At 35.9% G+C, this 14,650-nt stretch overlaps 1 protein-coding gene across 2 annotated transcripts in view; it reads left to right on the top strand.

Moving 5' to 3' along the window:
* The window catches only part of LOC117342081 (A disintegrin and metalloproteinase with thrombospondin motifs 18-like), a 56,039-nt gene that overhangs the window by 24,298 nt on the left and 17,091 nt on the right, over positions 1–14,650 (top strand). For both annotated transcript variants that reach the window (XM_033904064.1, XM_033904063.1), the window contains exons 4-12: positions 8,886–8,946; positions 9,079–9,142; positions 9,694–9,958; positions 10,626–10,782; positions 11,057–11,232; positions 11,482–11,568; positions 11,858–11,964; positions 12,261–12,389; positions 14,207–14,323. In XM_033904064.1, the coding sequence (XP_033759955.1) occupies positions 8,886–8,946; positions 9,079–9,142; positions 9,694–9,958; positions 10,626–10,782; positions 11,057–11,232; positions 11,482–11,568; positions 11,858–11,964; positions 12,261–12,389; positions 14,207–14,323 (1,163 nt within the window). The remainder of the gene's footprint in view (positions 1–8,885; positions 8,947–9,078; positions 9,143–9,693; positions 9,959–10,625; positions 10,783–11,056; positions 11,233–11,481; positions 11,569–11,857; positions 11,965–12,260; positions 12,390–14,206; positions 14,324–14,650) is intronic.

Raw genomic sequence — 14,650 nt, 5'->3', positions numbered from 1 at the left:
TTACATATCTAAATTACATATAATTAAAAATTACTTTTCAGAAATAAAATGACATCTGTCAAATTCAGCATATATACGTGTATCTATGAAACTTTTTCTGAAAAACTGATTTCTTCTGAACAAGGATTTTATGGTGGAGTTTTTCCAATCGTCAGATATTGATATAATATTGATATCATTTCAACCAAGTTTGACTCCTGTTGATCAGATTTATTAATCAGATGTTTATCTGATTAGTAATAGTTCGTTTAGTGTTAATACCAGTTTTACTCTACTCTTCAACACCCAATGGACATTAAAACGGGTTCCTCCTGTCCATTAGTCAGTTCGTCCAGACAATACCGTTTTCGAAGCACATATCAAAACCACTTGAAGCAATTTAACAGAATTCAATCCTGATACTTAGTAATGCCTTTTCTGAAGTGGAATTTTCATTGTAGGTATTTATTGTCGTTTCTTGAGCATATTTTAAAAAAAATCTGTGAAAGCCAAACTCGTGGAACTTGATGGGCTCATGACTATGATAATAATGTGATCATATATATCTGTATATGTACCATTTTCGACAACCTCATTGGATGGTGATCTAAATGGTTATGTCCTTGTTCGAATACTAGGCTTTACATGGCTAATCAGAATTTAATTCCATACATTTATTATCAAAAACATAATTAGGCGATTAGGAGGAATCTGATCACGTGGTATAAATATTTAGATATTTTACTATCGTTAAACTCCGGAATATCAATGACGAATGCAATGTAGATATCTCTCCTAAACTAGAAACAGCAGTGTCCTTAGACAGCCTTTCACAATGTTTTAGAGCCTATTTACGTGAACCCATGACTAGTTTGTAATTGCCACTTTAAACAAATGTTGATGTTTAACATCCAAGGCACTCTCCCCAAGAATTTCTTTCTACTCAGCTTAATTACATTTAAGTATTACTTCTGTCCTTGCAAATGAGCTTTCAGACTAAAATCTCTCTTTTGATTTATAATAGATACACAGCGCATAATACATAAAATGGCCATCTCAATGAATGATGAGACTCGAGAGGTGTTACTAACGAAATACAAGCATCCACTATGAACATGAATCTAAATCAGTTTCAAGGTTGAGTAGTGAAATACGATATAACAAGAAAGTTTCTTTATTTTTCAATTGAATCAAATATTTGTTTTTATTTGACAGTTACTAAAATTATGCTGAATAATGAGAAGTTCATTAAAGAAAACCACCCAAAAGTACTCACGTTAATCCAAATCCAATGTCAGCATTTAGAGGTGTTTTATACATATTCGTTGAGTTACAATGTCCATCTCACATAAAGACTTGTATGTTTTATTGTCTTTATCATGATTTGGATGTGATATTTACCACAAGGTAATCATAACGCTTTTAGATCTGGAGTTAAATTGGCCTTTTAAAATATCTATCTATATTTTAGTTTAAGTAAATGTTAATACTCATCAGTAGAGAAATGCGCTTTCATATTCAAGGGAGAAGCTACCATAAAACAACAGGTGCCATGTCAACCAGAATCCATGCGTTCAAGAATTTGAGCGTGTCCGATATCATACATCTGTTTTAACGTCACATCTTTATTATTTAAAAAAAAAAATGCTAAATTAAGGTACAAAGATCCATCCGACCATTCCTCTTTTATCGTAGACATAGGTATATGTTCAGAACACGTCCGGACATTGCTTATTTTCTTGGTGTATTTATTTCTAGAACGGACCAGGAAACCTATTTCATAAGAAAATGTCGAGTTTATGTAAACCAATCTATAATTAATAATTCGTAATATAGGGAACAATCTATGTATGGAACATTAAGACTTCAACAATGCTCTATTATGAAATTTCGTTCCTGGTACATTCTAATAAAATAAAGCTACAATAAATACAAAGTTTGATATAGAGTTTAGAAAGCAGAGGTCGTATACATTGAATAATACAATAAGCAATGTTTGTTCCTGTGGTAATGTCTTTGTTTAATATCATAGTATTAAATATAATAAGACAATTGAACAAATATTTAGATAACTCCATGCTGAAGAACTTCGTGCAAATTAATTTTCCTTAGCACAATGTCGTATTACAAATACAAATTTTCTAAAGTTCTGTGAATGGTCTCACAGTTATTGAATTGAATCTCCATAAATTACACATGTTTTAAATTAAAATTAATATATTAAAAACACCTAAAAGAACAATGATATATTTTCCGGACCATATGTATTTAAACCCATGTAGCATATATTAATTAAAACGCCTCTCCTGCTCCCCAGTACAACCTGCGTATATGGAATATATATTATACACTGAATTGTATTGAAACATAAATTGTTCATTGGCTCCTTTTTTATATATTAAACACAAAGGCATTATAACATAATAACCGTATACATTTACTATCCCGCCCCCTAGTGACATTTAAACGCCCCTTCAACTGAAGAGGATATTTAAACGCCCCAAACCAGCTGAGTACACCTGGATTGTAGGGTTGAGGAAGGTAGACTGAAAGTGCTTGTCGTTGTATGTTTTCATTAGCAATGAATTAACAATGTATACAAATAAACAATTACATGTGGCAGTGTAGCCCCATATATCGTTGTAATAAGTGTTTGTATGTTTTTTTATGCAAATCCTGTATGATAGTTATGATGCAAAGCACATTAGCTTTGTTGAAACGTTATTTACATGTGATAATAAATGTTGTATGGGACATACGTTACATACGGTGTCGACGTTATTTGTTTGAATTTTATACTCTAAAAATCTGTGTTACTTCTACTAACTATTATCACTTTAGCACTAAAGTCTTCACCGGACAGAGAAATAACTCGGCCAGTTAACCTTTTAGCTTCTCAAATACACTTATAGTCAAGTAGTGTTTATTTACGAATCAATGACATTTGATCAATGAAGCAAAAAATCGAATCCTCAAATTGTCGGGTAAACATAACAGTGAAACACACTATAGACTCGTATCCGCCAACTTCCTGTCTTCACATTGCCGTTTGTCAACATTAATACGGTGGTATTAGCTCTACGACTTAATTCTTATTAATAGTATCTCCATATCCGAAAAAAAAACACTCATTATTCCATCCAAATAGCTCACTATCCAAAATGATAAATAAATAAAATAAATAAATCATTAGCTTCATTTACAGACAATGCCATCTGCGCTATATCTCACCTGTTAATGGGACGTGATACACTCATAAAATATCATGTCACGAGAAAAAAATATTTTCGATCGAACATCAGACCCATCTGTATTGGATATAACTTCCCTATTGTCGATAAAACACAATAAAATGTTATATCATTTCTATTTTCATGGTAACGTTGGGTTTTTCATTTTGCAATGATGCAATATTTATCATAATCACTGCAATCAGGTTATACAGTTTTATTCATAACAAAAAAAATGGCAAATTAAAATCCCATAACTAACATTCTTACGGGTAAGTAAAACCTTCTAATCTAAACAATGATTCTCCCTAAAACCACGAAACATCCACATGTGCTTTTGTAGATGGTTTCGTGAAAATCACTCAAATCAATGTTCATGACAATCGATCAATATTTTTCTGACCGTGGCGTATCCGCTTAATTTGAATAGCTACATTTCCTTAACTATCCTTGCAGCACTGAGTTTTAAAGATGGCTCCACAGCTTTATGTTGTAATTATTCGTATAATGTTACTTGGAATGAAATTGATTTGTCATATTTATTTGTTTGTCTTTAATACCATTGTTTATTGTCTTTTTTATAAGCTGCTGGCACGCTGATATGATTTGGTATTGGCTTTTTATAATCTATTATTTTATCATTAATTTTTTGTATGTTTGTTTACTAGCAGTTTCGTTATGTGTTATATAACTTATATTGTGCTATTGGTTGGTCAATCTCTGGCAGATTTTACTCGCTGTTGAATTTTGTTTCTATCTTTGGACGCTGTGCTGTTTCTATTCCATATTCATAATATATTGGTGATTGATGATAATGAGAGTATTGCTTTATCAAATACCAACAGAATTAGGATTAGTATAATCATATAGATATTTTTTTATAAAATACCATCAGAATTAGGATCAAGTACAAACATATAGCCGATATTTATCAAATACCAGCAGAATTAGGATTAAGTATAAGCATATAGCTAATATTTATAAAAATAAACTAGCAGAATTAGGACCAAGTACAAACATGTCGCCAATATGATGCAGGCTATAACTAATCATCATTAATTATTCAGAATACAATTGATACAAATAATGGAGGTGCTCAGAGACGATAACTGTTTTATAACCGTGCAGCAAAGAACAAAACTAATTATAAAATACAGTCATTTTGTAATATGAGAATATTTGAAAGAGTATCAATGATAATCTATGTAGAATAACGTATAAAATTAGGTTCCGACACTAATTAAATAATCCGAAATATGGTTGATCAATTATGTAATGTTATTTGGAAATATTTCGTACATGTATATTAAACTCGGGAATGTCTCCAGCCTGGTATAGATAATCAGAACCCATTCTACCATGACGTAATTGAATAGTGTGATATTGAAGGAGATGGCGCAGGCACACTGACCTTAGATTGAGACGTCTTGGTAGGCAATGCTAAATTTAGAAACATAAATTCAAATTTGACAAAAGACAACAAATTAGTTGGAATTGAGGGGCGTGGTGACGGAATAGAATATCAAAGGTTTATTCTTATCTTTAGGGAGAATCCCATTTAATTTAAGGCTTAAATAATCATATATGTGTGACCTTATCGAACATCTCGGCTCCCCTGCTCTTAGAGTCAACAGGTGAATACATGTCCCATGTCGATATATAGGGAAGATATTTCTAATTTCACATTTATTGATCATTTGATGAAAAATCCACGCATATTAGATATTCACTATTTCATTATGTCCTCTCCCGTCAGGTATTTAGGTGCAACTTCGAAATTCATTCCTATTGGTAAATTGCATCATATGTCACCAAATCCTTTTTATATTGAGTATCAAATACGAATTCCCCGTATCAAATATGATTTGGTCGTAATGAATAATATGTAAATAGCATAAAGGTTTAATCTTGTTAAATGAAATTAATCCTGTCAAAAGATTACAAATAGTTATATAATGTATCCAGTTTTTATCTCGAATAGCTTTATGTAGATTTAAATACATAGTTTGATTACAGATCGTTCTATAACCTTGCCGAGTTACATAGCTGTATTAGTGACCTATTGATATGTAAATATCAAAGAGCAAGCTTTAAAGAGTATAGGAAAATAACCAGTTATGTCAGTATTAATAGAAATTAGCCAATTTTCATAAACAATATGAAAGGAAACAGATATAGATATATGCCATTACTTATGTTTATTAATTTTGGGGTCGTAATCTTATATACTACTACGACTATATTACTAGAATAGTAGAGTTTTATGCTTTATTATTTTCATGAAGTTTTAGATGGGGGAGATTATACGATAAACGAAAAACACAAAAGGTCTCTCAATCGTGACTTTAGCACAGAGTACATTCTGTATTTACATTGGCAATGCAGTTATCATAAATAAATAACGGATAAAATCAGAACTGCCAGACAGCAATTATCAACACTCATGTGTCCTATATTATGTCAATTTATGACCATACGGACGGCCACAGTACACCGTTCAAAGTTCCATCTAACTAATTACGCTTTCGGTAACGAATATCGTCTTTCAGATTAATTGCATTCGAATGCATCAATAATACGGAGAAAATGTGATAAAGTTGATTATAGTTACTGAAAACCCAACATTTCAGAAACGATTTGAATAACGGAGTATTAAACTTTTAGAACCGTCACCAGAATCCCCAGCATACCCAGATGATGTTAAATAATTCAACGTAAAAACGTGTTTCGATAATACCTAAAGTTTTCATTAGGAAATATTAACAAACACACACGCATGCGCGCACGCACACTTTTAGGTGTAACCTGTTATATAAGTATCCACCACCGTGTTAAAACCCTACCGGTATAGGGCTGTCATCATATTAAGGAGTTTAACGGTGTTAAAACAATGAAATTACGACGATCAGATTTTGACATTCGTATAACGCTCATATACATTTTTGTATGTTTTGATTAATGAAACAAAGGCGAAGCCGTTACAAGTCAATTTACTTAATATATATATATATATATAGATGATACAGTCTTCGAACGTCGATGCTCAGAACTTAAATCACACCTTCTTGCTAGAGGATATAAATCTACTTTGATAGATCAGGAACTAGAAAAAGTCAGGGTACTTGACAGAGCCAGCCTTCTAGAATACAAAGTCAGAACTCCGACACAAAGGGTCCCTTGTGTTGTCACGTTCCATCCTAACTTGCCGTCAATTTCTTCCATTTTACATAATCATTGGCGCATCATTGAGTCGTCAGCTGCACTCAAACGGATCTTTCAAGAACCACCGTTATTGGCCAATCGTAGACCAAAAAATGTAAGAGATCTGGTGATGAGCAGCAAATTACATTCATCTGCCTCTGTCGTTACAACAGGCTCCTTCAACACATGCAGCAAAAAAACGTGCAAATTGTGCCCATACACTGAGTCCACAGACACGTTTAAATGTGTAATAAACAACCGTGTTTATCACATTTTACAAACACTGACATGCACTTCAGCCAATGTTGTATATCTCCTCTCCTGCACAAAATGCAAAATGCAGTATGTTGGAGAAACCAGCACAAAGCTCAACATCAGAATCAACAATCACCGTTGCTCCATCAAGCAAAACAGACCAGACTTTCCTGTGGCAAGGCATTTCAATTTACCTAGTCACAGTTGGAAGGATATGCAGGTGGTCGCCATTGATCACTGTCCTACCTGGAATGAAACGAAACGTCGTTCCAGAGAAAGATACTGGATTACCAATCTCCAAACCTGCTACCCTCGGGGTATGAACGAACGTTAAAGACGTCTTCTGGATGTACTCTCCATCTGACCATTATATTTGACTATTCATGTAGTTAATTATTCAATTTGTTGAAATTTTCATAATTGCTGTACTTTTTGGGGCATCTATTCATTGTTGCTCTTTGAGACTCACATTTAGTCGCCTCCCGCCATCATGCAACAGCATTTTGGTCCGAGTTGGCCCGAATCGTCTTTTCCCCGTAGCGTCCTGTAGGGATCCTTCGGCATTCGTATTTCTTATATTTTCAGTCTTGATAAATATTTGTAGTAGTTTTTTCACACCACTCACTATAATTCTAATGATCTAAAACATGTTTTTCTAAAGTTTTTCAGACTTTGTACACGATATTTAATCAAGCACTGAAGAGACGATACTGCAACATTTTTTATTCTGAAATCCGATATCAATGCAATGTCGTCCACTAGCAGTATTTAGGGACGAATCGTCTTTGAACTCTTCGATATACTTTCACGTGCGGGGGAATTCAAAATATCTCTGCCGTTGGTCGCATAGCGTTCTAGTGTTGAACATGATGCAGTCACGCTAGTATCCGCCTTCGGCCCACGTTTGCCGAAGTGTTCATTGTGGTTTCTCCAGTTAATAAAACATTATTCTTATTGTATTTTATTGTATTTCCAGTACTTCTTATATATATTATGTGATTGTATTTGTAATTTTTTGTGTTTTGATAAAGGGGCGGATTGCCTCGAAAATTTAACAAGCCTTATTGTTCACACTGTTTGAATTACTTCTTTGCCCCATATAACCATTACAAGTAATTCGTATCCTCCATACATTTATGTGAGGATCCAGTGTTATCTGGATTATACTGTTCATATTACTTCTTTGACCCATATATATATATAAACACATACATATATAGCTTAGAAACACTTTTTTGACTCGTGCCCTGACCGGGCCTCGAACTCACGATCTACGGCACCCACAGCCTATACCGCTGCGCCACATCGGCGTTCATATAAAAAGAACGTTTCAATGGCGCAGTGATGGTCGGCCCGATACCCTGACATGATCATTTTGGAAGTCGTCTATAAGATGATATATGAATACCTGGATCGCAATGTATTTACATACATGGATACGAATTGTACATATATTATATATATTTCTCTCGGTACAACTACGACAGGAAATTCAAATCTTTATCCTCGGATCATCAACACATAGTGTATATGATACATTGTGCACGAGTCAAAAAGTTGTCTTCCTTCGTCATTTGTGTTTCTAAGCTATATATCTATTTATTAGCACAATGTATCATATACACTATGTGTTGGTGATCCGAAGATAAAGATTTGAATTTCCTGTCGTAGTTGTACCGAGAGAAATATATAAACACATACATATATATTTCTCTCGGTAAAATTACAACAGGAAATTCAAATCTATATCTTCGGATCACCAACACATAGTGTACAGTATATGATTCATTGTGCTAATAAATAGATAGATAACTTAGCAACACAAATGACGAAGGAAGACGACTCTATGACCTGTGCCCTGCCCGGGCCTCTCATGATCTACGACACCCAATTGCCTAGCCAGAAATACCCGCAGTTTGCCACATCGGCGTTCTTAAAAAGGAACGTTTCAATAGCGCAGTGATGGTCAGCCCGATACCATGACGTGGTGATCACAGTGACACGTTTATACAACATTAATTGAACGAAAATGCTAGGTTGAATGCTACTGGAAACATGCTGATCAACGCGTACGCAATGTTGTTAAAACGGAAGAAGATTGAAATTGTACGCACATCCGATCACCCTCTAACGATATCAACACTAACACCACTATGTTTTACTTTTGCAATAACTTTGTTCAGTATACATTACCAAAATTGCACTGTTTGTTTTCACTAGGTTCATCAAATCGTGGATGATGACATCAGAAAGTATCACACGGAAAGACAACCACGAGATTGTAAGTATATGAAAACATTTCAAGTATGATAATATAACTACGTAAGGAAAGACCTTCAGAACAAAAAAAAACTCTTTTCATTCGAGCATTTCTTGTAAAAACATACATCTTATTTTTTTCATTTTCATGTAGCCGGCTTTGAAGAATTTACAGTCACTCAGCTGATAGAAAAAGGAATTGGAGATTCAGCAATACCGTAAGGCGACCATTTTTCCCTTTTTTGCCATCTCATGGTTTTGCATTAAATTTGATATACATGACAAGACCTCGGTTCTATCAGTGTCCATTAACTTGGAAAATCTTCTGAAATGTTCCATATGAAAGCATTACAGAATTTAATGAACGTTCCTTCACTACGATTTTAACAGAATTCAAGTAAGGTTCCTTAGGTAAGGTTCTTTCCTTAAATTCTTAAATGCTTTAGAAGTTTTTAAATTAATGAACTTCCTTACGTTAAGGAGCGTTGATGAGACCAGGACCTGAATTATACTTTAAAGAATACTGGTAGTTTTACTAAAAATATTAAGTCTTGCTTGGTTCTCTATGAAAATTAAGATAGTATATATGGCTAAAAAGTTACATAGCATCATCTTTAGTTAATTATTGCTTATTTGTAGGTGTTAGGCAGTCAACTTTTTATAAATCACTGGACAGACATAAAATAACATAATATATTTGATGCTCTGAAAATGTGTTACCTAAAAATAAAATCAAAACTGACAAAAATGCCATTAAACTCATCCATAGGTTTGTTAGTGCTTCTGTATACCGACGGAAACGGTCATTAGAAGAAACAAAAAAGAAACTAGCAGTGGAATTTAAAGCTTTTGATGAAACATTCACTCTTGAAGTACAACATCAGACATCTGTTATACACCCAAACGCTAAAATCGTTTTAACAAACGGTGACAAAGAGGAGGAATGGAACGGTCCACACCCGGACTGTTTCCTCACAGGCAATGTGACGTCACACAATTCCGGAACAGTTTCCTTATCCTACTGTGATAATTTGGTAAGTATGTTGTATTGGTCTGTTGCGAATCGGGAATACCTTGAGGTATTTCATCGTTTACGGAACATGCCGAAGGTTCCCGATTGGGTCTGCTACCAGATACCATACTAACTTGATTTTACGAATCCCTCCGGATTTTTCACAATCAAGATCCAAGCTCCGGAGAAGTAAAGTGAAACTCTGTAATTCATTGTTAGGCATATACTCCTTTACTTTTATAAAGGTATATAACATGATATTGTGTGTCGCTTATACACTACTCCAAAACATTGTATAGTCTGCGATAAAGTAAAAGAAAAGAAATAGAACAAGAACGAAAATAAGTGGTAACCAAAATTAACGGTTAAAATGTTTTGGGTAAAAAACTACAACATAGATACTGATTTAGGTTATTTCAAGTATAGACTATTGTAAATATTGGGCACATGCATATTTAATAGTTGGGCGTGCTGTCTAAAAATTGGTTGCTGCGCCTTTTTGTGGAATTTCCACATAAAATAGTGTTATATAAGGATTCCGATTTTGGAAACATTTTTGCTGTTAATTTTCTGATATAAAATTATGCCATTAAGTTATGCCACTGAAGTTCCGTCTTTTATTGTCTGAACAAGCACAAATCTTAAGAACATCGCGTGGTACTTATGCTATAGATAATCTTTATTGGCAGGAAGGAGGTATGTGGACAGGAGGCTATGAATACCACATAATGACTTTACCTGAACGGCTACATAAACGGGACACTGCGAGCAGTAATGTCCATTCCGTACTAGTGTCAAGGCGACACCTAGGAACCTCCCTGATCGACTCGCTTCATTTACAAAAAGGTATTGGCATATCAGTCGTTTTTGTCAAATCAAGCGTTTGCAAATTTTGACTGAGGTCTTCTTCCATGTTTAGCTTAGCAAATAAGTTATGTTTAAAATAGTACTTATCTTAAATACAAACAACGATTGAAAGCTGTGTTTTCAAAATCGTCGGGGGTTTCTTTTAGGTATTACTACACTTAATTATTCTACAGTATTTGGGACGAAAATGAGACACGTTTTCGTCCAAATGTTACCCTTTCACGCTAAAGTCCACAACGTCTTCTGTATGCAGACTCAATTCGTCCCGAAGAGGATTCGTCAGGTCGAAAGAAACGCACAGCTTACGTCATCCCTTCTACGTCTTTCACCATGGAGATGGCGGTATACACTGACGCGGACTTTACGGCACTCTTTACTTACAGTGACGTCTCCCTCAGGATAACAGCCATAGCTACCAAATACAATGGGGTGAGTTTCTATGGTTACTGAATTCATCAAAGATAATTCCAAAAACGTACCAATTATTTCAAATTTAATATGATCTAGCGGGTCAATTTTACTTAACTTTGGCAGCAATTAACAAAATTAATAAATAAAAAAGAAACAAACAAAAACTTCACTATGAAGGCAATTTCTGAGGAACCGAGCGTATATCTCTTAGAAATAATGTTTTCTATGTTTTCTTTATCATACTACAAAGTCTCTATCTCATTGCAGGTGCAGGCCGAGTGGAGCAGAGCCTCTGACCTGGGTTACACCGTTACCATCGTTATCAAGCATATCAACATGTTTGAAACAAACCCGGTAAGACAGGGTTTTGTTTATACAAAATATGATAATAAGAAATGTTATTGGGCTAAGTTTCTTACTTCTTAAATCAAATTAAAAAAATAAATAAAATAAAGACATATATTTTAATCTTGAAGAGGTGATATAAAACGGTGACAGATTGTATAAGCATTTCGAAAGAATTAAATATACAGAAAATAGTCCGATATGACACACATGCCGCTGTCTGTAATCATGTTTTTCTAATTTCACATTTAGGTAGATGTTCACGATGTTAATGTCCTCGTTCTGTGTTGTGTTATAGGTCTGGTACACTGCCTCCACAGCCCTCGGCACTATCCTTAGCCAGATATGCCAAGGGGCCGCTACCAGTGACGACGAACCATACGATATTATATTCCTACATACAGGGTAAGTTTTCACCCCATTGGAGCTTTATATTTCACATAATTGTGTTCGTGTTGTATCGTTGATACGCTAGCCAAATCCATTTATCAAACACAGCTATCAAAACGTTCTTATTTAAGAGAAGGCATATGTGTATTTTCTCATTCTCTAGTTTCGGTTTAGATAAAATATATAGTAAAATCAAAGAAAACTTAAAGAAACAAACAATGTCGAGGGCAAATTATAAAATATGTGCTTGGATATATAAATGTTAACCATTCAAGGAAGTCTAAGGTCATTGGTTTTTAAATTGTTTCAAGGATATCTGGAGTTGACCTAGGTGGACTGGCTTACCAAAACCGGATTTGCAAAGACAACAACAAATGTGGCGTGTCCGCATCACGAAGTCTAGTTACTTACATTGCAACTGCTCATGAAATAGGCCACAAGTAAGAACATCAGTTAGTTCTGTCCAAGATGCGCTGGAGAGTAGGTAGTTCTGTCCTATCTGCGCTGGATAGTAGGTAGTTCTGTCCTAGCTAGGCTGGAGAGTAGGTAGTTATGTCCTAGCTGGGCTCGAGAGTAGGTACTTCTGTCCTAGCTGCGCTGGATAGTAGGAACTTCTGTCCTAGCTAGGCTGGAGAGTAGGCAGTTCTGTCCTAGCTGGCCTGGATAGTAGGTAGTTCTGTCCTAGCTAGGCTGGAGAGTAGGTAGTTCTGTCCTAGATGGGCTGGAGAGTATGTAGTTCTGTCCTAGCTGGCCTGGAGAGTAGGTAGTTCTGTCCTAGTTAGGCTGGAAAGTAGGTAGTTCTGTCCTAGCTAGGCTAGAGAGTAGGTAGTTCTGTCCTAGCTGGGCTGGAGAGTATGTACTTCTGTCCTAGCTGCGCTAGATAGTAGGTAGTTCTGTCCTAGCTCGGCTGGAGAGTAGGTAGTTATGTCCTAGCTGGGCTGGAGAGTAGGTAGTTCTGTCCTAGCTGTGCTGGAGAGTAGGTTGTTCTGTTCTAGCTTGCCTGGATAGTTGATAGTTTTGTCCTAGCTGGGCTGAAGAGTAGGTAGTTCTGTCCTAGCTGGGCTGAAGAGTAGGTAATTCTGTCCTAGCTGTGCTGGAGAGTAGGTAGTTCTGTCCTAGCTTGCCTGGATAGTTGGTAGTTTTGTCCTAGCTGGGCTGGAGAGTAGGTAGTTCTGTCCTAGCTTGGCTGGAGAGTAGGAAGTTATGTCCTAGCTGCGCTGGAGAGTAGGTAGTTCTGTCCTAGCTGGGCTGGTAGTTCCGTCATAAAAGAGAACTGCAAAGCGAAATAACCAAAAACGAATTATATTTGACTGGTAGCATGCTTATGTGGTAGGGATGCAAACTTTTAGAAATTGTGGGGCTGAACCCCTGGGGCCTGAGGGGTAGGGTCAATTAAACATATTCTTATCTGGAACTAAGCAATGAATATCGCTCATATTTGTCTGGTAGCATCGTTAATGGATGGTGATTAAAAATTGTACAAATTGTGGGACTGACTACCGGGGGCCCGAGAGGCCAAAAGGGGTCAATTTGGCAAATTGCTCTAAGCGACGAATATCTTCTTTGATTGGTAGCATCCCTAGGGGTAGGTATTAAAAACTATAAATGGTCCAGCTGATCCCCACCCTTATTTCTTTTGTTTTATCTCTGAAACAATTCAGATCTACATCAAATAATTGTATATAGCCATGTTTGGCATCAGAAGATGAAGACAAGCCTAAGGTTATGGGTTATATTTTTGAAACAGTTAAGATTCCCATAATATAATCTAACATCAACAAATAAAGTTATACGCAAATGGAACATAAACATTATTTTGATGTTTGCTCAAATAAACCAGTTAAGCCAAAGGCTCTCTGGGCCTCTTGTTTCTGACCTAGTACTTTCAACACTACCAGCACCATCATCATTATTCTGGAACACACACCACACACACCACAGCCACCTACACAACCCACCATAAGCGTGAACCACCACCACAAATCACCACCCACCACCATCCTGAATCACTCATTGGCACACACAACCACCTCGAACACCACAACCTATCACCATCACTACCAACACCACCACCACCGCCCCCACCACCATCCTGAATCACTCATCGCCACCACCACCGACCACCATCATCCTGAAACAACATCACAACCTACCATCACCACCACCATCCTGAAAAACCTACTACACACACCACCACCACCACCCATTTATCAACGACTCCTGGCAGCACTATAACTGGGTATATTTCACTTTACAGTATAGGAATGTATCACGATGCCGACAAAGGCTGTACCGGTGATGATACTGGAGTTATGGGAGGGCGTGGTGTAAGATGGAGTACATGTAGCAAGGCAGACATGCAAGCATACTTGGCGTAAGAATGTTATGATAACCCGTAAATAAAAGATAACATCTTGGACATTAATGAATTCAAATATATATCAGGCAAGAATTCACGCCCACATTCATATTACTGCATGACTATAGTTCTAAAAGATGCAGCATAGAAATTATAACTAAAAACGGACGATGGAATAATTGGAGCCTCGTTTGAAGGGAATTGGATTTTTTGTTATCTAAACATATATAGATGACTTTATTTATTCTTTAACAATGTAATCATGAATATCTTTCCGTCTTCTGCATCGCCGACGACACCTGGCATCCGACTTACAACGATTCAGTGCTATCACTTATATCA

This window comes from Pecten maximus, chromosome 14 (assembly GCF_902652985.1).
Source record: "Pecten maximus chromosome 14, xPecMax1.1, whole genome shotgun sequence".
NCBI lineage: Eukaryota > Metazoa > Mollusca > Bivalvia > Pectinida > Pectinidae > Pecten > Pecten maximus.
Note: the sequence above shows the minus strand (reverse complement) of the source record. Positions and strands in the feature narration are given on the sequence as shown.